This window comes from Somniosus microcephalus, chromosome 12, assembly GCF_052327205.1.
Source record: "Somniosus microcephalus isolate GS21.2 chromosome 12, FLI_Smic_1.0, whole genome shotgun sequence".
In the NCBI taxonomy this organism is placed as follows: Eukaryota; Metazoa; Chordata; class Chondrichthyes; order Squaliformes; family Somniosidae; genus Somniosus; species Somniosus microcephalus.
The window spans coordinates 163525471-163550709 of NC_140998.1; the positions used below are offsets into that span (position 1 = coordinate 163525471).

The following is a 25239-nucleotide window of genomic DNA, read 5'->3' on the forward strand; positions in this document are numbered from 1 at the left end:
GATATTTATAATGAATACGAACGCCGTCGCCCTTAAATTGCTGCAGTTCTGGGAACAGCAACCAGCAGCATGGTTTTTCCAGGCAGAAGCCCAGTTCGCACTCCGGGAGATTACAGCGGATTCGACCCGTTATTATTACGTGGTCTCCGCTCTCGACAGCGCCACGGCCTCGCGGGTCATCAGCCTCCTTGGCAATCCACCGGCAGAGGGCAAGTATGAAGCTCTAAAAACTCGTTTACTACAGGTGTTTGGTTTAAATAAGTCGGAGCGTGCACGCAGGCTTATTGCTATGCCCGGCCTTGGGGACTCAAAACCATCGCAATTGATGAGCCAGATGCTCACGCTTTTGGGTTCGGAGCCTCAATGTTTTTTGTTTCGAGAACTCTTCCTCTGCCAGCTACCTGAACCAGTTCAGGCAGCCTTGGCCAGTTCTGCGATTACGGACTGTGCCGAGCTCGCTGCAGAGGCAGACAAGATTTTTACGGTCACACAGCAGAGTTGTGCAGCCACGAGGCGCCTTTCCCCTATGTGAGTGAAGTCCAGCCCTCCTTCAGCAGGCTGGTGTATGTACCACACCCGTTTTGGCGCCAAGGCTCGCCGCTGCCGTCCTCCCTGCAGTTTCGCTGAAAAAAAATCTCCAGCCAGCCCACGAGCTGCGGTGATTATGACAGGGTCTGAAAAACACACCCAGTTCACCATGGCAGTCGGTTCAGCGGGAAAACTCCTCTACATTACGGATTCCATGACAGGGCGACGATTCCTGTGTGACACTGGTTCTCAGTGCAGTATTTTGCCAGTTTCAAAGCTGGATCTGCAATCCGGCGGTCACGGTCTTTCCCTCGAGGCAGCCAATGGTGCGACCATTCGCACGTTCAGTAAACGGACAGTTAATTTAACTCTCGGAGGTCAGCGTTTTGTGTGGGAGTTTATAATGGCAAAGTATCACAGGCCATCCTGGGGGCTGATTTTTTCTGTGCCAATGGCTTTCTGGTCGATGTTCGACATTGTCGACTCATTAATGCGTCCACTTTCCACGCGGTGCCTTGCCACCGCAGCACCGCTGTCTCCTGGTCGGTCGCCTGTGCGGTTCCATCGCAGGAAGGGTTTATGCGCCTACTCGGCGAGTTCCCGGAGCTCACCAGGCCTACATTTTCGGCAGCAGTCGCGAGGCACGGTGTGGCGCATCACATCACCACGACGGGATCGCCTGTTTACGCTCGGGCACAAAGATTGGAACCCGGAAAGCTTGCAGCTGCAAAGGCGGAGTTTCAGACCATGGAGCGCCTTGGGATTGTCCGACACTCCGATAGTCCTTGGTCCTCCCCACTACTCATTGTACCTAAACCAGGTGGCGGATGGAGGCCTTGCGGGGATTACAGACGCCTTAACGAAGCCACTATGCCGGATAGGTATCCAATACCGCATATACAAGATTTTTCGGCCCATCTGGCTGGCAACTCAGTATTTTCCAAAGTAGATCTCGTCCATGGATATCACCAAGTTCCTGTGCACCCTCAAGACGTCCCCAAAACGGCGTTCATCACACCATTTGGCCTTTTTGAGTTCCTCCGAATGCCGTTCGGATTGAAAAATGCGGCTCAGGCCTTTCAGCGACTCATGGACTCTGTGTTACGGGACCTTCCCTTCATTTTCGTTTACTTGGATGACATTCTCATCGCTGGTAAGGATACGAAGGAGCATATGGCCCATTTGCGTACACTCTTTGCCCGTCTCAGTCAACATGGCCTCATCATAAACCTAGCCAAATGCCAGTTTGGGTTAACCAGCATTGACTTTCTGGGGCATAGGATTACCTCAGAAGGCGCCGTCCCACTGGCCACCAAGGTAGAGGCAGTTACGGCATTCCCGCGGCCTCACATACTCAAATCTCTTCAGGAGTTCCTGGGGATGGTAAATTTTTATCATCGTTTTGTCCCCAAGGCAGCCCAGTTGATGCAGCCGCTGTACGAAGCACTCAAAGGGAAGTCGGGCAAAGATGTTATCATTTGGACACCGCAGATGGACCAGGCGTTCCTTGACACCAAGGCGGCGTTGGCAGACGCACCTATGCTTGCACACCCACTCCCGGGCGCGACCATCGCCCTTACTACCAATGCCTCCGATTACGCCATTGGGGCGGTTCAGGAACAATGGGTCGACGGCCATTGGCTTTTTTTAGCCGCCAACTGCGCATGAACGAGCGAAAATATAGCACTTTTGACAGGGAGTTGCTGGCCCTGTTTTTGGCCATCCGGCATTTCCGTTTTCTCCTAGAAGGGCACCCGTTCACTGCGTTCGTGGACCATAAGCCGCTCACTTTCACAATGGCCAAAACGGCGGAGCCATGGTCAGCTCGACAACAACGCCACCTTACACTCATATCCGAATTTACAACGGATTTATGACATGTGTCCGGCAAAGATAATCTCGTGGCTGATTGCCTTTCACGTGCCCCAGTCCAGGCAGTTCACCTGGGAATTGATTTCGTTGGGTTAGTGGAAGAACAACTGGCAGATCCCAAAGTTCAGGCGTATCGGACTACGCCTTCTAGTTTGCAGGTAGCCGATGTTATGTTCCAATCAGCAGGAACCACGCTCTTGTGTGACACAGCCATGGGAGTGCCCCGGCCCATTGTGCCAGTCGAATGGCGTAAGAAGATTTTTCAGACTATACACGGCTTATCACACCTGGGGATGCGAGCTTCACAACGGCTCATGTCCCGCAAATTTGTTTGGAAGGGAATGCATTTGGACGTTCGGGACTGGACAAACAATTGCGTGGACTGTCAAAAATCAAAGGTCCATCGTCATGTTAAGGCTCCAGTGGCCATCTTCCCGGTGCCAGAACGCCGTTTCGATCACGTACATGTGGACTTAGTGGGTCCCCTCCCCGCTTCGCGGGGTTTCATGCATCTCCTGACAATAGTGGACCGCACTACCAGGTGACCAGAGGCGATTCCCTTGGTTGCTACCACTGCAGCGGATGTATCCAGGGCGTTTATTTCGTCGTGGGTGGCCCGGTTTGGGGTGCCATCTGACATCTCCTCTGACCGAGGTCCACAATTCACGTCAGAGTTTTGGAACGCAGTTGCACAGGGCTTGGATACCAAGCTGCACCATACCACCGCTTACCATCCGCAAGCGAACGGTCTATGCGAGAGGTTTCATCGGTCTCTCAAGGCGTCCCTCCATGCCAGCTTGCGTGGTCCCAACTGGGTGGACAGACTCCCCTGGGTGATGCTAGGCCTCCGCACAGCCCCCAAGGATGACCTCCAGGCTTCATCGGCTGAGTTAGTCTATGGTCAAGCACTTCGAGTACCAGGGGACTTCCTCCTTCCACATACAGAACCGTGGTCGCCTGCTCAGCAGCTCCTTCAGCATCACGAGATGGCAAAGAATTTCCTGCCTATTCCAACCTCGCATCACAGCCTACAGAGGCCTCATGTTCCGGCAGAACTTATGAGTTCCGATTATGTTTTTATTCAGCAGGACGCTCATAGAGATACACTCAGACCACCTTATACTGGACCGTTTCGTGTCATCTCATTGGGAGAAAGAATTTTCACGGTCGAAGTGGGAGGCAAGTCTGATACCATCTCTATCGACCAACTTAAACCAGCCCATTTAGATCGGAGTGAACCAGTTGTTGCCACCCAGCCACCTCGCCGTGGACGACCACCGTTGACTGCCAGACCAGTTATGCAACAGCCCACCACTGAACTGCCTGCTTCTGCCTCATCCTGGCCCACACCTTCTGCTACTGTTTCCTCCACCCCGGATGTGCTGCTTCAGACACAGCCAAGCACCGGCTCGTCTCCCAACGTTCCACTGCCTGAAGTTCGTAGTCGTTCGGGCAGGATCATCAAACCTCCTGTTTGTTTGACACTGTCTGTTAAAGAGAATTCTGGGGGGGCGCCTGTGGCGGAGCCACTAAGAGACTCAGGGCAATTAGTAATCATCCCTTTAACTACCGTGTAGTGCAGCTGTGGACTGCACCTTTAAACTGTATGTACTTTCTTGCATTTCCGCGTGATGACGTCATGACACCGATCACATGACCGCCAGTTGGCGCGGAGAACGTGATGACGTCATGACGTCAGCTTCCAGTACTTTGCAGCAGTCTTTGAGGTGCTGTGGGGCTGCACAGACCTGTGTACATCTTCTCCTGTAGTGTTACCAGTTAAGTTGTTTGTTTAATAAACTTTGTTATTTTGTTTCACTGAGTTGAACTTCATTATTCGGATAGGAACCTCTGTTCCTACACTACCCCTTATCCTGAGACTATGCCCCCTAGACTCTCCAGCCAGGGGAAACAACCTCTCAGCATCTACCCTGTCAATCCTCTTCAGAATCTTATATGTGTCAATGAGATCACCTCTCATTCTTCTGAACTCCAGAGAGTATAGGCCCAATCTACTCAATCTCTCCTCATAGGACAGCCCTCTCATCCTAGGAATCAATCTAATGAACCTTCGTTGCACCACCTCCAAGGCAAGTATGTCCTTCTAGATAAGACCACCAAAAGTGTGCACAGTACTCCAGGTGTGGTCTCACCAAGGCCCTGTACAATTGTAGCAAGACTTCCTTACTCTTATACTCCAACCCCCTTGCAATAAAGGCCAACATGCCATTTGCCTTTCTAATTGCTTGCTGTACCTGCATGCTAACTTTCTGTGTTTCCTGTATGAGGACACCTAAATCTCTCTGATGACCAACATTTAATAGTTTCTTGTGGCGGAGCCACCAAGAGACTCAGGGCAATTAGTAATAATCCCTTTAACTACAGTGTAGTGCAGCTGTGGACTGCACCTTTAAACTGTCTGTTAACTATACTGTATGTACTTTCTTGCACTCTGCGTGATGACGTCATGACGCCGATCACGTGACCGCGAGTGGCGCGGAGAACGTGATGACGTCATGATGTCAGCTTCCAGGGCCTTAAAGCAGTCTTCGAGGGCCTGGCAAGGAGACAGACCTGTGTAATCCTTCTCCTGTAGTTTACCAGTTAACTTGTTTGTTTATTAAACTTTGTTATTTTGATTCACTGAGTCGAACTCCATTATTCAGGTAGGAACCTCCGTTCCTACATTCTCACCATTTAAAAAATATTCTGTTTTTCTATTCTCCCTACCAAAGTGAATAACCTCACATTTCCCCACATTATACTCCATCTGTTACCTTATTGCCCACTCACTTAGTCTATCTATATCCCTTTGCAGGCTTTTTGTGTTCTCCTCACAGCTTACTGTCCCACCTAGCTTTTTATCATCAGCAAACTTGGATACATTACACCCTTCATCCACGTCATTAATATAGATTGTAAATAGTTGAGGCCTCAACACTGATCCTTGCGACACCCCACTAGTTACAGCCTGCCAACCTGAAAATGACCCATTTATCGCTACTCTCTGTTTTCTGTCCGTTAACCAATCTTCTATCCATGCCAATATATTACCCCCATCCCCATGAGTCCATATCTTGCTTAACAACCTTTTATCTGGCACCTTATCGAATGCCTTTTGGAAAAGCTTGGTCAAAGAGGTAGGTTTTAAGGAGCATATTAAAGGAGAAGGAGAGGTAGAGAGGCAGAGAGGTTTAGGGAGGGAATTCCAGAGCTTAGGGCCTAGGCAGCTGAAGGCACGGCCACCAATGGAGGAGCGATTAAAATCGGGGATGCGCAAGAGGAACGCAGAATTGGAGGAGCGCAGAGATCTCGAAGGGTTGTAGGGCTGGAGGAGGTTACAGAGATAGAGAGGGGTGAGGCCATGGAAGGATTTGAAAACAAGGATGGGAAATTTAAATTTGAGGCATTCATGGATGTAGGTCAGCAAGCACAGGGGTGATGGCTAAACGGGACTTGGTGCAAGTTAGGATATGGATAGCAGAGGTCTGGATGAGCTTTAGTTTATGGAGAGTGGAAGAACATTTCTGCTCCAATCAGAGCAACTAAACAAAGCCATTCCACATGTTCTCCAAAGTGGCCCGGAGGTGACACCAGCAGCCCCGCCTTCCTTCATGTTCTTACAGTTTAATAACCTCAGACATAAAAATGTACCTGCAATTCTTTGAGAGAAATGGCAAGATACCCTTGTGCAACAATGCTGGGCAAGTGTAGTTAATTCTCAAATACATCGCCAGTACTTTGACAGGTAATATATTTACCTATTTTATTCTAATTCTAAGAATTTATCAACACCACAAGAGCCAATGCTTCTCTGATCCTTCCTCTCCTGAACTTACAAAGCTCCAACCAATCCCTCCTAAACGCTCATCCTCCTCCCTGGATCCACACTCTGGAGATCGAGACTCATCACACTGCTCTCCACTCCCCCACCATCCTCTTGAAGCTCAACTCTTCTATGAAACTCACTTCTAGCCCTCTTGCTCCCCTCCCGTTCAGCTCCTGATGACTCAGCTATCGCTCCTGGTCCTAATGCTGATTGGCATTGTTAATTGCCTCCTCTGTCCCCCTTCCTTTCAAAACCACCACTATCAGTCCTCTGTTGGCTGAGGGGTGATCTAATCGGGATGTTTACAAGGATTCAATAGGGTAGATAGAGAAAAACTATTACCTCTGCTGGGGGGAGTCCAGTACAAATCTTAAAATTCAAGCTAGGCCATTCAGGAGTGAAATCAAGAAGCACTCCTTCACACAAAGGGTCGTAGAAATCTGGAACTCTCTCCCCCAAAAAGGCTGTGGACGCTGGGGGACAATTGAAATTTTCAAGACCAAGATCAACAGATTTTTATTAGGTAAGGGTATCAAGGGATATAGATCCGGAATCACCCAGAAGACACCAAGCCAATCCAGATCTCTCACCCAATCTAGGCTCAGGCCTAGTCTTTCTTATCTTGATTTCTTTAACACATTTTTAAAGCAAACAGTGACAATCCAAAGATACTGTGTACCTCCTCTCAGATCAGCAGATGCAGCCAGGTAAGCAAAGTTGTCCAGGCTTATGACGTCGATGATCGGACTCGCCACACGAGTGTAATCCTGGAGGGTAGGGAAGAGAAAGTGGGTGCGGTCAGCATCAGGGAACTGCTTCATACAACAGGGAAAAGGAAAATATTTACAGGGTCTCCCCAATACAAGGAAGCACTTGCATTGGTAGAGTGCTTTACCACATCCTCATGATGCCCCAAAGCACTTTACAATCAATAGATTAATTTTTGAAGCAAAGTTACTGATGTCACACAATTTGTGCACAGCAAGATAGAAACATAGGAGCAGGAGTAGGCCATTCGGCCCTTCGAGCCTGCTCCGCCATTCAATACGTTCATGGCTGATCCTCTATCTCAATACCATATTCCCGCTCTCTCCCCATACCCCTTGATGCCTTTTGTATCTAGAAGTCTATCTATCTCCTTAAATATATTCAGTGACTTGGCCTCCACAGCCTTCTGTGGTAGAGAATTCCACAGGTTCACCACCCTCTGAGTGAAGAAATTTCTCCTCATCTCAGTCCTAAATGTCCTACCCCGTATCCTGAGACTGTGTCCCCTCGTTCTAGACCCCCCAGCCAGGGGAAACATCCTCTCTGCATCCAGTCTGTCTAGCCCTGTCAGAATTTTATACGTTTCAATGAGATCCCCTCTCATTCTTCTAAACTCTAGTGAATACAGGCCTAGTCGACCCAATCTCTCCTCATACGACAGTCCTGCCATCCCAGGAATCTGTCTGGTGAACCTTCGCTGCACTCCCTCTATGGCAAGTATATCCTTTCTTAGGTAAGGAGACCAAATCTGCACACAGTACTCCACTCTAGGTGTGGTCTCACCAAGGCCCTGTACAACTGTAGTAAGACATCCTTGCTCCTGTACTCAAATCCTCTTGCAATGAAGGCCAACATACCATTTGCCTTCCTAACTGCTTGCTGCACCTGCATGTTTGCTTTCAGTGACTGGTGTACAAGGACAGGTCCCCTTGTACATCAGCATTTCCCAATCTATCACCATTTAAATAATACTCTACCTTTCTGTTTTTCCGACCGAAGTGGATAATTTCACATTTATCCATGTTATACTGCATCTGCCATGTATTTGCCCACTCACTCAACTTGTCTAAATCCCAACTCCAGAGACTTGAGCACAGAATCCAGGATGACACTCCCAGTGCAGTGCTGAGGGAGTGCTGCACTGTCGAAGGTGCCGTCTTTCGATGAGATGTTAAACCGAGGCCCTGTCTGCCCTCTCAGGTGGACTTAAAAGGTCCCATGGCACTATTGAAAGAAGAGCAGGGGCGTTATCCCCAGTGTCCTGGCCAATATTTATCCCTCAACCAAAATCACCAAAACAGGTTATCTGGACATTATCATATTGCTGTTTGTGGGAGCTTGCTGTGCGCAAATTGGCTGCCGTGTTTCCTACATTACAACAGTGACTACACTTCAAAAGTACTTAATTGGCTGTAAAGCACTTTGGGACATCCTGAGGTTGTGAAAGGTACTATAAAAATGCAAGTCTTTCTTTCTTCTATCTCAGAGTCACCTCAACCCTAAAGAGACTCAGCTTACCTCGGTACCTACCCCCAAGGAGGAGAGGAAAGGAAGAGAATGGGGGAGGGGGGAATGCAGAGTGAAAGAGATCTACAATCAGAAAACATTTCTGCTCTGACTTATTAATCACCTGAAAGCTGCTGGGGTCGTGGCTATCAACAAAAACACTGGCTACACCTCTCCCTGGTATCGTCTAGTAACAATGGGACTGAATACTCTTCAACTCTGCTCCCCACCCCATTCTGAGAGACGGCAGCTTGAAGAATTGATGCAAGTTCATGGAAGCAACAAGGTGTTAGCATAGGATGGTTCAAATGAGCTGGGCAATCTCAATCCGGTCCTCGTGAGTGGTGTTCACAGCACCAAGCTGCTTAGAACTTGACAGAAAGTCAAACTGAATTGGCAATCTCACTCACGAGGATGTCTGAAGTGGGAAACGGGAACAAATGTCCCATTAGTGGAGTAAGGGTGCTCTAGGGAACTGGGCAGAGGCAAGCTCCTGCTAGTCTCCCAAACCCGCGACCTCGATCACAAAGGACAAGGGCAGCAGGCGCATGGCAACAATACCACCCCCAAGTTCCCCACCAAGTCACACACACCATCCTGACTTGGAAGTATATCACCGATCCTTCATCGTCGCTGGGTCAAAATCCTGGAACTCCCTCCCTAACAGCACTGTGGGAGCACCATCACCACACGGTTCAAGAAGGCAGCCCACCACCACCTTGTCAAGGGCAACTAGGCATGGGAAATGAAATGCTGGCCTTGCCCGAGAATGGTTCATTCTCCACCACTGACAGCCCTCAACTTGACAAGCACACGTGTTTACCCTCTGACCCCATCCCCTTGGCCACACCCTTAAACTGCCAATGCCATTTTAGTAGAGAACAACTTACAGAGACTCACCTCGTTAACTCTTTGCAAGAGCGGTTGTAGCCAGTCCTTGTTTACCTCGCAGTGACTGTCGAGGAAGGTTAGGACCTCTGCAGTCGCGGCATCAGCTCCCTTCACCCGCGAGCGGATTAGCCCTACAGACAGAGAAGCATTTTACGCTAAAACAAAACAACATGTATTTATATAGCACCTTTAACGTAGTAAAACATCCCAAGGTGCTTCACAGGAGCGTTATCAGGCAGAACATGTTATCAGACATGTAAGGAGATAGTAGAACAGCTGACCAAAAGCTTGGTCAAAGAGTTAGGTTTTAAAGAGGACTAAGAATTGAAGAAGGAAGAGCAGTAGAAACCAGGCTGGAAGTAGAAAAGAAGTTAGAGGAAGTAATAGAGCCAAACAATTAATCAAAGAGCTCTTGGATCTTTTCTCAATTTTGGCTTCCAAATTCCTGGACTTCTCTGTACATCAAGATGACGCTCCTACACTGGACTACTCCGCAAGACTCATCTGCTGTGTCTCTGACCTGCTGCTCTGTTACTTCAATTTTAAAGTAGGGAGGGAATTCCAGAGCTTAGGGCCTTGAGAGTTGAAGGCATGACCGCCAATGGTGGAGTGATTAAAATCAGGGATGCAGAATTGAAGGAGCGCAGAGATCTCGGAGGGTTCATGGGTTACAGAGAAAGGGAGTGGTGAGGCCATGGAGCAATTCACAGAGGCTTGCCTGTCATCCGGTCACGTTAATCCGCCGGTAATTCAGACACGACCCCCTGGGCGAAAAGACCACCTTTAGAAATGGCATCAACATTTTGGCACAATGACGTTCTGTGTCCATGGTGCTGCAGGAATTCAGGTTCAATTCTTGACAGCGCTGGTTGTTCTGATCTCGGCATTTGGCCGTGCAGAGGCTGGGCACCTCCCATAGGAGAAGGGAAAACCGCACGGAATGTGATCCGGACCAGTTTCTGCACAGATCATTAAAATGTCATGGACAGGTACAGAAAATAATCAAAAGGGATAATGGAATGCTGGCCTTTATATCTAGAGGACTAGAATACAAGGGGGTAGAAGTTAGGCTGCAGCTGTACAAAGCCCTGGTTAGACCACACCTGGAGTACTGTCAGCAGTTCTGGGCACCACTTTAGGAAGGATATATTGGCCTTGGAGGGAGTGCAGCGTAGGTTTACCAGAATGACACTCGGACTTCAAGGGGGAAAAATTTGGTTGTCTTGCACCTCCCGTTAGCACCCCGGGGGCACTAATGGGGCGCAAAGCACCAAGCGCCCGGGCACAGCGCCGCCAACGCCTCCTGCGAAATTCAGCGGGAGGTTAGCGGTAGCCGGTAGCGCCCCATGGCGCTACGCCTCCGGTGATGATGTCATTGCCGTGCGCACAGCGCCCTGCTCACGCCTCGGCCGCAAACTTGGCTTGCACCCCCTGACCTACCGCCAGATGCTATGTCCGACAGGGTCAGGGTGCTGTGTTTGCTGCTGGGGCGGCGCAAGTTAAAGGGCAGGTGCCGGGCAGCCATTTTTTTTGGGCCGCCTGCCAGCACCTGCCCCCTCTCGCCTCCTCCTGCGGGGTGCCTGCCGCGATCGGTCAGCCTGGCACTCCTCGAGTACCGGGTTCTTTTGCCGGCACCCCACTCCCCGGTGGTCCAGCGGGGCCCCGGTGTGCGCTGGGCTAGGGCCCTCCCCTTTGACCAGGAGAGGGAGGCCTGCGGTACCGCGGCGTTACGTCCCGACGCGCGTGGCGCATCTGCACGTAGCACCGTGCTATTCAATGGGAGCGCTCCAAGAGGGAAGGGGAGCGCTTCCAGTAGCGCCCCGCCTCCTGCTTAGGGCGCTACCATTCAATTTCGGGTGTGGGGGCGCTAACCTTTTCGGGTAAAGTAACGCCCCGGCGAAGTTAGCGCCCCAAAGGGGCCACAACCCAATTTTCCCCCCCCAAAGGTTAAATTACAAGGAGTGATTACACAAATTAGGGTTGTATTCCCCGGAATTTAGAAGATTAAGGGGTGATTTGATCAAATTTTTCAAGATATTAAGGGGAACTGATACGGTAGAGAGAGAGAAACTATTTTCGCTGGTTGGGGAGTCTAGGATTAGGGGACATAGCCTAAAAATCAGAGTGAAGTTAGTAAAGACTTCTACACACAAAGGGTGGTAGAAGTTTGGAACTCTCTTCCGCAAACAGCAATTGGTGCAAGGTCAATTGTTAATTTTAAATCGGAGATTGATAGATTTTCGTTAACCAAAGGTATTAAGGGATATGGGCAAAGGGGTATATGGAGTTAGGTCGCAGATCAGCCATGATCTTATTGAATAGCAGAACAGGCTCAAGGGGCTAAATGGCCTCCTCCTGTTCCGATGTTCCTAGCTGGCATCGCTGGAAGCGGCTCCCCATTCCCTCAGCCGAAAGAAGTGCGCAACCTGAGGGAAACTGGGGCAAAGGAGTGGCGGAAAGGAGAGGAGTGGGGAAGAGACAGATGGGAGGATGACTTTTCACCCCCTTCGCCTGTGTTAATGGGGTGGCAATGGCCTCAAAATGGGGTCAGTAAGCTTACGCCCTGCTGTTAACTCCAACGATAGGGCTGGTGCCATTTTGAAATGGTCCTACTGACAGGTGTCCAAAGCACTCGCCTGTTTCAGATGATGGGCCCCTTTTAATGTGAAAATCGGGGTTCTGGGACGTAAATAGGTTAGAACTGGTCAGAGCCTGCGCCGTGTTCACTCCGACCAGTCCCACAGGCGATGGAACCCAAGAGCTAAAAGTAAGTATTGAGAATATTTTCCTGGAATGTTTTCAGTCCACTTGAGAGGTGTCAGCCTGGATTATGTGCTCAAGTCTTTGGAGTGGGACGTGAAACCACAACCTTCTGACTCAGAAGAACATAGGAACAGAAGGAGGTCATTCAGCTCCTCGAGCCTGACATTCAATTAGATCATGGCTGATCTGTATCTTAACTCCATCTACCCTGCCTTGGTCCATAACCCTTAATATTCTTACCCAACAAAAATCTATTAATCTCGGTTTTCAAATTTTCCAATTGACCTCCAGCATCAACAGCTTTTTGGGGGAGAGAATTCCAGGTTTCCACTACCCTGTTTGTGAAGAAGTGTTTCCTGACATCACCCCTGAACAGCCTCGCTCTAATTTTAAGGTTATGCCCTCTTGTTCTGGACTCTCTCACCAGAGGAAATAGTTGATCTCTATCTACCCTCTCAAATCCTTAATCATCTTAAATACTTCAATTAGATCACCCCTTAATCTGCTATACTCAAGGGACTATAAACCTAGTCGATGTAAGCTGTCCTCATAATTTAACCCTTTTAGCCCCGGTATCATATCCTTCCTAAGGTGCGGTGCCCAGAACTGGGCATTCTCCAGCTGGGGTCTAACCAGCTGTAACATAACTTTACACCCCTTTGTATTCCAGCCCTCTTGACATAAAGGCCAACGTTCCGTTCGCCTATTTAATGATTTTTTGTACCTGTCTCTAGCTTTTAGTGATTTCTGTGCTTGGACTCCTAAATCGCTCTGCTCCTCCACAGGTCCCAACGTCTCGCCATTTAGAAAATACTGATTTATCTTTCTTAGGTCCAGAGTGGATGACCTCACACTTTCCAACATTGAACTCCATCTACCACAGTTTTGCCCACTCACTTAATCTATCAATGTCCCTTTGCATCTTTCTGCTCCCATCTACACTACACTGTGCCACCTAACTTAGTGTCGTCAGTAAACTTTATATATAGGGCTCTCTATTCCTTCATCCAAGGCGTTTATAAATATATAGTGAAAAGCTGCAGCCCCAGTACAGATCCCTGGGAGGTACCACTAGTCACATCCTGCCAACTGGAGGACACACCCATTATCCCTACACTCTGTCTCCTGCCTCCTAACCAATTCCCTATCCAAGCCAATAGATTGACTCCAATTCCATGCACTCTCATGAATCAGAAGCAAGATTGCTGCCACTAAGCCACGGCTGACAGATGGTAAAGAAGACTACATGGGGACTACATTTGAACCGATTGACCATGTGACTAGCAAAGTCTGTCATATGCTTTGAACTGAACAAGGAGAATGGGGGAAAAGACTCTTAGATCCTGACTTACCTTCCCGCCTCGTGTTCCTTAAACACTTGATTTTGGGAATCTTGGTTAAGAGCTCGCAGTCCTCAGCTGAAAGGAAAACAAGGCCTGGTTAATGTTTGAGGGATGAACTGTGTGCTTGTGAAACATGCAGGTGGCCAATGGTCCCTTTAAGCTGCACGAGCTCCAGTGGTCCCACGCAGCCGGTGAGCCAGCTTTTAAATTGAAAAAACCACGCACGTGTGGAATTTTGAATGGGCCACTCAGGCCGTTAAAGGGGCCGCGTGGCCCAAAAAAAACTTACAGGGAACATTGCATGTGGCCATTTAGCTTTTAACAGTGGCTCTTATTCTCTGCCTCTGCATCTTATACTTTCATACAGATGTTTATGAGAAATGAAAAATGTTAGCAGTATTGCCTCTCTACCTCTCTCCTCCTTTAAGATGCTCCTTAATTCCTACCTCTATGACCAAGCTATTGGTCACCTGTCCTAATATCTCCTTATGTGGCACCGTGTCAAATTTTGTCTGATAATGTTTCTGTGAAACGCCGTGGGACATTTTGCTATGTTAAAGGCAGCTATATAAATTGTTGTTGTTTGTCAACAGATTCTGTGAATTCTTGTGCTAATTTCTGAGACATTACTTGATGTATACGATAGAGTAATGACGTAAAAATTCTACGCACATTGCCTCAAGTCACAAGCAAGACCTACAAAGCTAGCTGAGAATGTAAGTTGTGAGGAGGAGGCAAAGAGACTTCAAGGAGATATAGACAGACTAAGTGAGTGGGCAAGAACATGGCAAATGGAATATAATATGGAGAAATGTAAAGTTATCCACTTTGGTAGGAAAAATAGAAAAGCAGAGTATTTTTTAAATGGTGAGAGATTGGGAAATGTTATTGTTCAGAGGGACCTGGGTGTCCTTGTACAGGAATCACTGAAAGTTAACATGCAGGTACAGCAAGCAATTAGGAAAGCAAATGATATGTTGGCCTTTCTTACAAGAGGATTTGAGTATAAGAGTAAAGACATCTTACTGCAATTATATAGGGCCCTGGTGAGACCACACTGGTTGTGTGCAGTTTTAGTCTCCTTACCTAAGGAAGGATATACTTGCCATAGAGAGAGTGCAACGAAGGTTCACCAGACTGATTCCTGGGATGGGGGGATTGTCCTAATAGGAGCGATTGAGTAGACTAGGCCTATATTGTCCAGAGTTTAGAAGAAATTAGAGGCGCATATAACAAGGATAATACAGTAATCATGGGGGACTTTAATCTACATATAGACTGGGCAAACCAAATTTGCAGTAATAGTGTGGAGGACGAATTCATGGAATGTATACAAGATAGTTTTCTAGATCAGTATGTTGAGGAACCAACAAGGGAACAGGCTATTTTAGATCTAGTATTGTGCAATGAGAAAGGGTTATTAATTAATAACATTGTAGTAAAGGGGCCTGTAGGGAAGAGTGACCATAATATGATAGAATTTTATACTGAGTTTGACTCAGAGGCGAGAGTGCTACCCACTGAGTCACATGAAAGGAAAACCAGACCCTATACCCCAATCTTTAAGACTGCACTCCGTGCTGGAGTTGGTTTTTAACCCTATGGCCTAGAAATTCAGTATAGCCACTTTTGGGGCGGTAAAGTCGGGCAGCCGCTAAAGTTTGCGCCCGGCGCAAAGTCGAGGCCACTTCGCCGATATTCAGTAGCTTCGCCCTAAGAGTTTGCTCGAGCGCTAAAACTGGCGATGCACGACTATCTTTAGGCGCTAAGCCGGCGGTGCTGAGCGATACCGCCGAGGCCGGGCGCAGCGCAGGTGCGGTCATTTCTTGATTGACAGCAGACACCCTGGCGCCGGCCAGCTCTTAAAGGGGGAAGGGTCGAGTTGGTCTGCTGCCATGCCCTGGACACTGCAGCCCTCCAGCTAGGCCTGAACACTGCTGCTGGACCCAAATAGCGCCTGAAAGGATGGAGAAGGCCCGTGAACGAGCGCAGCGCTTCTCAGAGCATGATCTGAGGGTGCTGGTTGGCGCTGTGGAGAGGAGACGCCATATCTTGTTTCTGGACAATGGGAAGAACATAGAAACATAGAGATAGGAACAGGAGTAGGCCATTCGGCCCTTCGAGCCTGCTCCGCCATTCAATGAGATCATGGCTGATCTTCGTCTGAGATCATAGCTGATCTTACCAGTTCAGTACCCCGTCCCCGCCTTTTCTCCGTAACCCTTAATCCCCTTAGCCTTCAGAAATATATCCAATTCTCTCTTGAAAATATTTATTGAATTAGCCTTCACAGCCCTCTGTGGCAGGGAATTCCACAGGCTCACCACTCTTTGAGTGAAGAAATTCTTCCTCATCTCTGTTTTAAATGATTTGCCCGCTATTTTTAGACTGTGGCCCCTGGTTCTGTGCTCCCCTGCCATTGGAAACATTCTCTCTGAATTCAGCCTGTCCAGGCCTGCCATAATTTTATATGTTTCGATGAGATCCCCTCTCAATCTTCTAAACTCCAGTGAGTACAAGCCCAAACTATTCAATCTCTCCTCGTAGGTCATTCCCGCCATTCCAGGTATCAGCCTGGTGAATCGCCGCTGCACTCTTTCCATGGCAAGAACATCCTTCCGCAGATGGGGCGACCAAAACTGTACACAATACTCCAGATGCGGTCTCACCAGCACCTTGTACAGCTGTAGTAAGGTATCCCTATTCCTATACTCGAACCCCCTTGATATGAAGGCCAACATACCATTTGCCTTCTTAATCGCCTGTTGCACCTGCATGCTCTCCTTCAGTGACTGGTGCACAAGAACACCCAGGTCCCTCTGCACTTCCCCATCTCCCAATCTATTGCCATTTAGATAATAATCCACCCTCCTGTTTTTACCCCCAAAGTGGATAACCTCGCATTTATCCACATTATAGTGCATCTGCCACGTATCCGCCCATTCCCCCAACCTGTCCAAATCGCACTGTAGCCTCCTGACATCCTCATCAGAGCCCACCCCTCCTCCTAGTTTAGTGTCGTCAGCGAATTTGGAAATATTGCATCCAATTCCCTGATCCAGATCATTTATATATATTGTGAACAGCTGGGGTCCCAGGACAGATCCTTGCGGCACCCCGCTGGTCACTGCCTGCCACTCCGAAAACGAGCCGTTTATTCCAACTCTCTGTTTTCTATCCGCCAGCCAGTTCTCTATCCACGTTAATACTTTGCCCCCAATCCCATGAGCCTTAATTTTGCATGATAATCTTTTGTGTGGAACCTTATCGAAGGCTTTCTGGAAGTCAAGGTACACCACATCCACTGGCTCTCCCCCATCTATTTTACCAGTTACTTCCTCAAAAAATTCCAGCAGATTAGTCAAACACGATTTACCCTTTGTAAATCCATGTTGACTCTGTCCGATCCTTTCCCCATTTGTCAAGTGCTCCGCTATTTTATCCTTAATAATGGACTCTAGCATTTTGCCCACAACCGATGTAAGGCTTACTGGTCTATAATTCCCTGCTTTCTCTCTACCCCCCTTTTTAAATATTGGGGTAACATTAGCTACCCTCCAATCCACGGGTACTGTTCCCGAGTCAATGGAGTTCCGGAAGATGATCCTTAGAGCATCTGCTATCTCCAGGGCCACCTCCTTAAGTACCCTAGGATGTAGTTTATCAGGCCCCGGGGATTTGTCGGCCTTCAGTCCCCTCAACTTACCCAACACCATATCCCTAGAGATACTAATTTCTGTCAGCTCCTCCCTCTCATTAGTCCCTATGTTTGTCGATATTCCTGGGAGGTTATTTGTGTCCTCCTTTGTGAATACAGAACCAAAGTATGAGTTTAATTGGTCTGCCATTTCCTTATTCTCCATTATATATTCTCCCGAATCGGACTGCAAGGGACCGACTTGGGATTTTACCAGTCTTTTCCTCCTGATATACCGATAAAAGCTTTTGCAGTCTGTCTTTAAGTTTGCTGCAAGTTTACTTTCGTATACTATTTTCCCCTTCCTGATTAATCCCTTTGTCCTCTTTTGCTGTATCCTGTACTGCCCCCAATCTTCCGGTCTGGTGCTTTTTTTTGCCAGTTGATATGCCCTTTTTTTTTATTTTATGCTGTCCCTAATTTCCCTCGTTATCCACGGTTGAGTCACCTTTTTAGGTTTATTTTTATGCCAAACCGGTATAAACATGTTCTGGAATTCTTCCATTCTATCTTTGAATGCTTGCCATTGTCTATCCACTGTCAATCCCCCCAGAAACACCACCCAATCAATCTTACCCAATTCCCGTCTCATACCCTCGTAATTCCCTTTATTTAAGTTCTGGACCTTAGTCTCTGATTCAATTTCCTCACTCTCCATCTCGACTGAGAGCTCGATCATATTATGATCGCTCTGACCCAAGGGGCCTCGTACAAGAAGATTGCTGATAAGTCCCTTCTCATTGCACAATACCCAGTCTAAAATGGCCTGATCTCGAGTCGGCTCCTCGACATATTGGTCCAGATAACCGTCCCGAAAACATTCCAGGAATTCCTCCTCCTCAGAATTTTTACTAATTTGGGTAGTCCAATCAATATGTAAATTAAAGTCACCCATGATGACAGCTGTGCTCTTATCGCACGCTTCTCTAATTTCCCTTTTTATGCCTTCCCTCACCTCCATATTACTATTTGGAGGCCTATATATCACACCCACTAACGTTTTCCTCCCCTTGCTATTTCTCATTTCTACCCATACAGATTCCGTTTCATCCGAGTTAATATCCTTCCTTTCCATTGCATTAATCCCCTCCTTTACCAGCAATGCTACCCCACCTCCCCTACCTTTTTGCCGATCCTTCCTAAATATTGTATATCCCTGGATGTTAAGTTCCCAGCCTTGCCCACCCTGCAGCCACGTTTCTGTAATCCCAATCAAATCATACTTGTTTACCTCTATTTCCACAACTAATTCATCCACCTTGTTCCTAATGCTTCTAGCATTAAGATACAAAGCCTTCAGGCTTGCTTTTTTCACACTCTCATTATGAATTAGTTTGGCCCTTTGTGTTTCTCTCCTTTGCTTATTGCTTCTCACCTTTCTACCATCTATTTCTAACTTCATATGACTTCCCTCTTTTCCACTACCTAGGTTCCCATCCCCCTGCCAAATTAGTTTAAATCCTCCCGAACCGCCCTAGAAAATATTACCCCGAGGACATCGGCTCCCTCACAGTTCAGGTGTAGACCGTCCCCTTGGTACAGGTCACTCCTCCCCAAGAACTGGTTCCAATGCCTCAAGAATTTAAATCCCTCTCCCTTGCACCACTGCTCAAGCCACGTATTTAGCTTATCTATCTTACTCTCTCTAAACTTATTAGCTCGTGGCACTGGTAGCAATCCAGAGATTACTACCTTTGAGGTCCTACTTTTCAATTTAGCTCCTAAGTCCCTAAATTCAGCTTGTAGGACCTCCTCCCTCTTTTTACCTACATCGTTGGTACCTATATGTACCACGACAACTGGCTGATCCCCCTCCCCCTTCAGAATGCTTTGCACCCGCTCCGAGACATCCTTGACCCTTGCACCAGGGAGGCAACATACCATCTTGGAGTCTCGGTCTCGGCCACAGAAACTCCTATCTATCCCCCTTACAATTGAATCCCCTATCACTATAGCCCTATCCCTCTTTTTCCCGCCCTTCTGTGCAGCAGAGCCAGTCATGGTGCCCTGAACCTGGCTGCTGGTGCCTTCCCCTGATAAGTCATCTCCCCCAACAGTACCCAAAACGGTAAACCTGTTTTGGAGGGAGATGACCGCAGGTGACTCCTGCACTACCTTCCTGCCTTTACCCTGCCTTTTGGTCACCCATTTACTGTCTGAGCTAGCCTTTACCTGCGGTGTGACCAACTCACTGAATGTGCTATCCACAACATCCTCAGCATCGCGTATGCTCCAGAGTGAGTCCATTCGCAGCTCCAGCGCCGCCATGCGGTCTGCTAGGAGCTGCAGCTGGACACACTTCCTGCACACATAGTTGTCAGGGACAGTGTCCCTGATTTCCCACATGGCACAGGAGAAGCATGACACGGGTCCGAGCTGCCCTTCCATGACTTAACCCTTACAATACCCTTTTATTTACTACGATTTAGCTTAATTATTGAATTCTACTTAGAATAAGTTTGTAAAAGTACTCACCAACCAGTCACCTACCTGTTTTCTGGTGTTGTATTTTCACTGCCGCCTCCTGTCCTGGAACCTTTTCCACCTAGGTTAGGCTCCTGAAATAAAATAAATTGAACCTACCTTTTCAACTTCCCCTAACCCCTAAAAGGTTAGAGGAGGTGGAAGGGTGGGAGACACTACACTGTAGTGTTTCGGGTTTAGCAACAGCTCCACCTATATAAGAGTTACTGGCCTCCTGCTCTCCCGACTGCACCAGCTGTGAAAGAAAAAGCCCGCGAAAGGTGAGCTTTTAAACTCACCAGTTACTGGCCTCCTGCTCTCCCGACTGCCCCAGCAGTTACTGGCCTCCTGCTCTCCCGACTGCCCTAGCTGTGGTCTCGGGCCTCGCCTCTCTCCGGGTTTTCTCCCGAGCTCGTTCTCGCTGCTCCCGCTGGTCCCGACTCCGCCTCCACCCGCTGCCGATGCCGCACTGGGGCCTACCTGAGCCTCTGGGGCCTCTTGTAGTCGCTCTGCCGCTCAGCTCCGCCTCCACCCGCTGCCGATGCCGCACTGGGGCCTACCTGAGCCTCTGGGGCCTCTTGTAGTCGCTCTGCCGCTCAGCTCCGCCTCCACCCGCTGCCGATGCCGCACTGGGGCCTACCTGAGCCTCTGGGGCCTCTTGTAGTCGCTCTGCCGCTCAGCTCCGCCTCCACCCGCTGCCGATGCCGCACTGGGGCCTACCTGAGCCTCTGGGGCCTCTTGTAGTCGCTCTGCCGCTCAGCTCCGCCTCCACCCGCTGCCGATGCCGCACTGGGGCCTACCTGAGCCTCTGGGGCCTCTTGTAGTCGCTCTGCCGCTCAGCTCCGCCTCCACCCGCTGCCGATGCCGCACTGGGGCCTACCTGAGCCTCTGGGGCCTCTTGTAGTCGCTCTGCCGCTCAGCTCCGCCTCCACCCGCTGCCGATGCCGCACTGGGGCCTACCTGAGCCTCTGGGGCCTCTTGTAGTCGCTCTGCCGCTCAGCTCCGCCTCCACCCGCTGCCGATGCCGCACTGGGGCCTACCTGAGCCTCTGGGGCCTCTTGTAGTCGCTCTGCCGCTCAGCTCCGCCTCCACCCGCTGCCGATGCCGGCGGCCAGCGTCTACCGGAAAGCCTGGAGGGATGTCGCCAACAGGGTGACATCCAACAGTGAGGTCCCCAGGAGCTCTGTACAATGCCGCAAAAAGCTGAATGACCTCACCAGGATTGTCAGGGTGAGTACCCTTTCCAGTGTCCTCCTCATCCTTGCATGTGGACCTCACATTATGGGCAAAGTGACCTGAAAGCCCTAATGGCCAGCCCTCATGCAGCAGCTATGGGACAGTCATGAACATCAATTGCACATTCTGCACTTAACACACTGGCCAAGCTATTCGACCATGGGAGGCAGTGCACACAAGATCAGGGCTACACACTGGCCAGGCTATTCGACCATGGGAGGCAGTGCACACAAGATCAGGGCTACACACTGGCCAGGCTATTCCACCATGGGAGGCAGTGCACACAAGATCAGGGCTACACACTGGCCAGGCTATTCCACCATGGGAGGCAGTGCACACAAGATCAGGGCTACACACTGGCCAGGCTATTCCACCATGGGAGGCAGTGCACACAAGATCAGGGCTACACACTGTACTTAGAGGCCGTCCTTTCTCTTGCAGGCCAAGCTGGCCAATAATAAGAGGAGCCGGACTGAGACCGGGGGAGGTGGACCCCAGATCCAGCAGCTCACCGAGCTGCAACAGCGCGTGGAGCGCATCATGGGTGCCCGGGTGATTGGCCCCGTTGCATCTGGAGATGCCGACCCTGTTCTGGGCACCAATGGTAAGGACATCACCTTTTGGACCTCTCTCGTCCCACTTGCGCATCAGATCTACATCCTTTGCCACTGTCCGACCAATGCACTGAATGTCAACACTCATGCCTCCCTCGCTGATGCCCTCTCCTCACTCTAAAGCTACTCTTGTGCCTTCCTGCTTTCAGATGGTGAGGAGGAGGTCCCTGAAGCTGCCAGTGACAGCCCCTCAGAAGAGGAGGAGGAGGAAGAGGAAGGCGGCCCATCAGGGGAACCCTCAGCTGCGGCAAGCCATGCCAATGTAGGGGACACGTCTTCCTTGGAGGGGAGCCTGGGGGAAGTGTCGGAGGGGAGTGTAGCTCCTGGGACCAGCGGCCTGCAGCAACGCGGGAGGGGGGTGGAAGCTCAGCGGCCTTCTCCCCAGAGGGGGGAAGGGTCGGAGGGGAGTCCAATTGCTGGGCCCAGCGGCGTCCAGCAACGCAGGAAGGGTCGGGCAGCTCGGCGGCCTTCTCCCCAGAGGGAGAGTCCGGCCTCCAGTCCGGAGACGGTCATCGCCGAGGAGCTGCGCCTCCTCGAGGACATGTCCGCGGACTCGGAGCGCCGGCACACGGAGCTCATGGGGGTAGTGGCACAGATGCCTGAGGCCATCGAGTCCCTGTCTCGGAGTGTGACCGAATTCGGGGCCTCACAGGCCACGAGTTTGGCGGAATTCGGGGCAGCTCAGGCAGCGAGTTGGGCGGAATTCGGGGCAGATCAGACAGCGAGTGGGCAGGTGATCAGTGGTGCCGTGCAGTCACTGGCTGCTCTGATGCGGTCACAGAACAGGGCAACACGGACACTCACTGCTGCCACACTCGCTGCGTCAGCCAGGCATCGCCAGGGCACCCGCCGTGCTGCAGCAGCACAGCGGTCTGTCCCTCGGCAGATTGCTGCGCATGCTGCAGTGCTGGCCCGGGCGAGTGCCAGTGTCTCAGGCGACCAGCGAGCGCCTGCCATCCGCCAGCTTGCCCCCATTCCTCCAGCCGCCACTGCCACTCCCCCAGTGGAGCTGCCACGAGCTGCTGCAGCGACTGATGCTGCCCAGCCACAGCTGCAGCATTCACCAGCCGGCCCCTCGAGGGCCAGACCTCGTCTAGGCCGACCCCCAAGGGCATCTGCCATCACGACATGTGCCCCTCAGGAGCCTTCCCCCAGCCTTGCAGCAGCCACTGGGCTCACTTTGAGGAGGAGCAGCAGGGCGTGCAGGGGCCGCAAAAGTTTGCAGAAGGCATCGCCCTCGCGGGCCACAAAGTAGAGGGTGTGCCCAAATGTTTTGTTTTTTGGAATGGGTGTTTTGTGAAGGCCGAGGATGAAGGCCATTTTTGTTTACATCTTTTGTTAATCCTCCCCAGGTTGTGGGAGTGAGTCATGTGTGTGACTGTTTTTTAGGGGTTTCGTCTGTTTTTGGTTTTCATGTGGGAAGGGCCCTGAGTTTGTACAATAAACCATTTTCTTTATTCAGATTGTCCATGTTTGATCTTTGAAGTGTTTGTTGCCTTAACCGGCTGAGGGCTTGCGGAGCGGCTGCAATCATGTTCTTTCATTGGCACAAGCCATTCCCTGACAGGGGGCCTAGAAGTGACGTTCAATAAGCCGCTGACGGGCGGCCCTTGGACCTTCTGCCTCCCTCCTGGGCTGGTACTCCTCCTCCTCCTCCTCCTCCTCATGCTCCTCCTGCTGAGGTGGTGGTCCAACGTGAGGTGGCAGTGCCTGAGTCCTGCGGATAGCCAGGTTGTGCAGCATGCAGCAAACGACGACGAATTGGGAGACTCGCTCCTGCGAATACTGGAGGGCTCCACCGGAGCGATCCAGACAGCGGAACCGTTGCTTCAGGACGCCGATTGTTTGTTCGATGATGTTCCTGGTCGCTTGATGGCTCTCGTTGTATGCCTCTTCAGCAGGGGTCCTGGGCGCGCGGAGCGGGGTCATGAGCCAGGTACACAAAGGATAGCCTTTGTCCCCGATAAGCCATCCTCTTGGGTGAGGCTGTGCCTGGAACATGTCAGCCACAGTTGTCTGTCGCAGGATAAAGGCATCGTGGCTGCTGCCTGGAAAGCGGGCATGGACAGCTAGGATGCGCTGCCTATGGTCACACACCAGTTGTACGTTGAGGGAATGGTAGCCCTTCCGGTTGCGGTAATCCTCGGCATGCTCCAGAGGTGCCCGCAAAGCCACATGCGTGCAGTCAATGGCGCCCTGCACCATGGGGAAGCCCGCTATTCTTGCAAATCCCACTGCACGCTGCTGCTGCTTGTCCAGGGTCATGGGGAAGGAGATGAATTGACGTCTCCTTCTGAAAAGGGCATTGGTCACCTAGCGGATGCAGCAATGCACGGCGAACTGGGAGATGTTAGTGATGTCCCCAGCAGCGGATTGGAAGGAGCCGGTGGCATAGAAGTTCAGAGCCACCGTCACCTTCACTGCCACCGACAGAGACGTCCTGCGCCTCAGCTGTGGACGCAGATCTCTGTGAAGCAGCTGGCAGATCTCTGCAACCACCTCCCTTCTGAATCGCAGCCTCCTAACACACTGCGCGGCAGACATGTTGAGATAGGAGAACTGCTGGCGGTATTCCCTGAGTGGGTAAGGCCTCCGTTGCCGACGCCTGTTGCCCCCTCTGCGTCTAGCCAGGGCTGCCACTCTCTCACGGCGTCTGTGAGCCCTTCGGACATAATGCTGAAACTCAGCGTTGGCACCCAATGCAGCCCCCATAATATGCTGGCAAACACTGAGATCTCAATGAAGGCAAAGAGAATTGCAAAGCTCTGGCCTGAAGCCAAAAATACCTGTCCTAGTGTTGGGCCAAAGCAGTAAGCTCTCTTCCTTGGTCTCTCTCCAAAAATCCGTTGCACAAGAGTGAATGCTGCAAAATGGTTGCCCTTTATAGTGCAGGGTAAGTGCCCTTTAATTTGCGCTCCCCGCGGCCCGCCTCGGCTGTGTACCGTTCCACTTCACAGTCGTTCGGGCCGCCAGGCGCACAATGGGGCGGCGTGAGTGAAGTTCCGGTTCCGGGCGCACAAAGGGCGTTGCACGAGGAAATGACGTCATGATCTGCGCGCGCAGATGAGCGCGCGCAATGACTTTGCACCGGCGCTAAATGTCTACTGAAGTTGGGGCGAGGCACAGATCGCGCTGCGCCCGGGCGCTAAGCGCCTAGCGCTCGAGATCTACTCCTCCTAAGGCGCTAACGGCTGGCGCAGCCAACTGAATTTCTAGGCCTATGAGTTTTCAGACACAGCATCGGTACTTGAAGCTGTGATTTCCCATCAACCACACTGTACATCTCTTCCCCTCCCCCCCACCGTCCAAATTTAGAACCCACAAAAGATGGGACTCCAACGAACCCTGGGTACCCGCACTGCAGTTCATTCATGCCCTCTTTTTTTAAGCAGCCCTGTTTGATGACGGAACAGTTACTCACGGTCGCTGCTGAAGTCATCCACGAGAATGATTTCCTGGATTAGTTTGGGAGGACTGCGGTTCAGAATGCTGAAAGAAGCAGGAAACAGGAGGGGGATTAGAAACTGTAATTCATTACCAGCAGGCACCAGAAACGCAAACCCCGAAACAGCCCATCCGTCTCCCTCCACTCCTGCCTGCTGCGAACCAGACCTTTTGCTGTGAACTCCAGTTAACCGATGGCCTGGCCACCAGCTTTGTGTTATAGAATCGCACAGCACAGGAGGAGGCCATTCGGCCCATCGGACCTGTGCCGGCTCTTTGAAAGAG

The 25239-nt window shown here is 50.5% G+C and overlaps 1 protein-coding gene across 1 annotated transcript in view; it reads right to left on the bottom strand.

Annotated features, from left to right (window-relative positions):
• The window catches only part of galnt16 (UDP-N-acetyl-alpha-D-galactosamine:polypeptide N-acetylgalactosaminyltransferase 16), a 242549-nt gene that overhangs the window by 56861 nt on the left and 160449 nt on the right, over positions 1-25239 (bottom strand). Inside the window, exons 4-7 of the mRNA XM_086003759.1 lie at positions 24932-24999; positions 13510-13575; positions 9404-9525; positions 6909-6996 (exon numbers count right to left, since the gene is read on the bottom strand). Of these exons, the coding sequence (XP_085859885.1) occupies positions 6909-6996; positions 9404-9525; positions 13510-13575; positions 24932-24999 (344 nt within the window). The remainder of the gene's footprint in view (positions 1-6908; positions 6997-9403; positions 9526-13509; positions 13576-24931; positions 25000-25239) is intronic.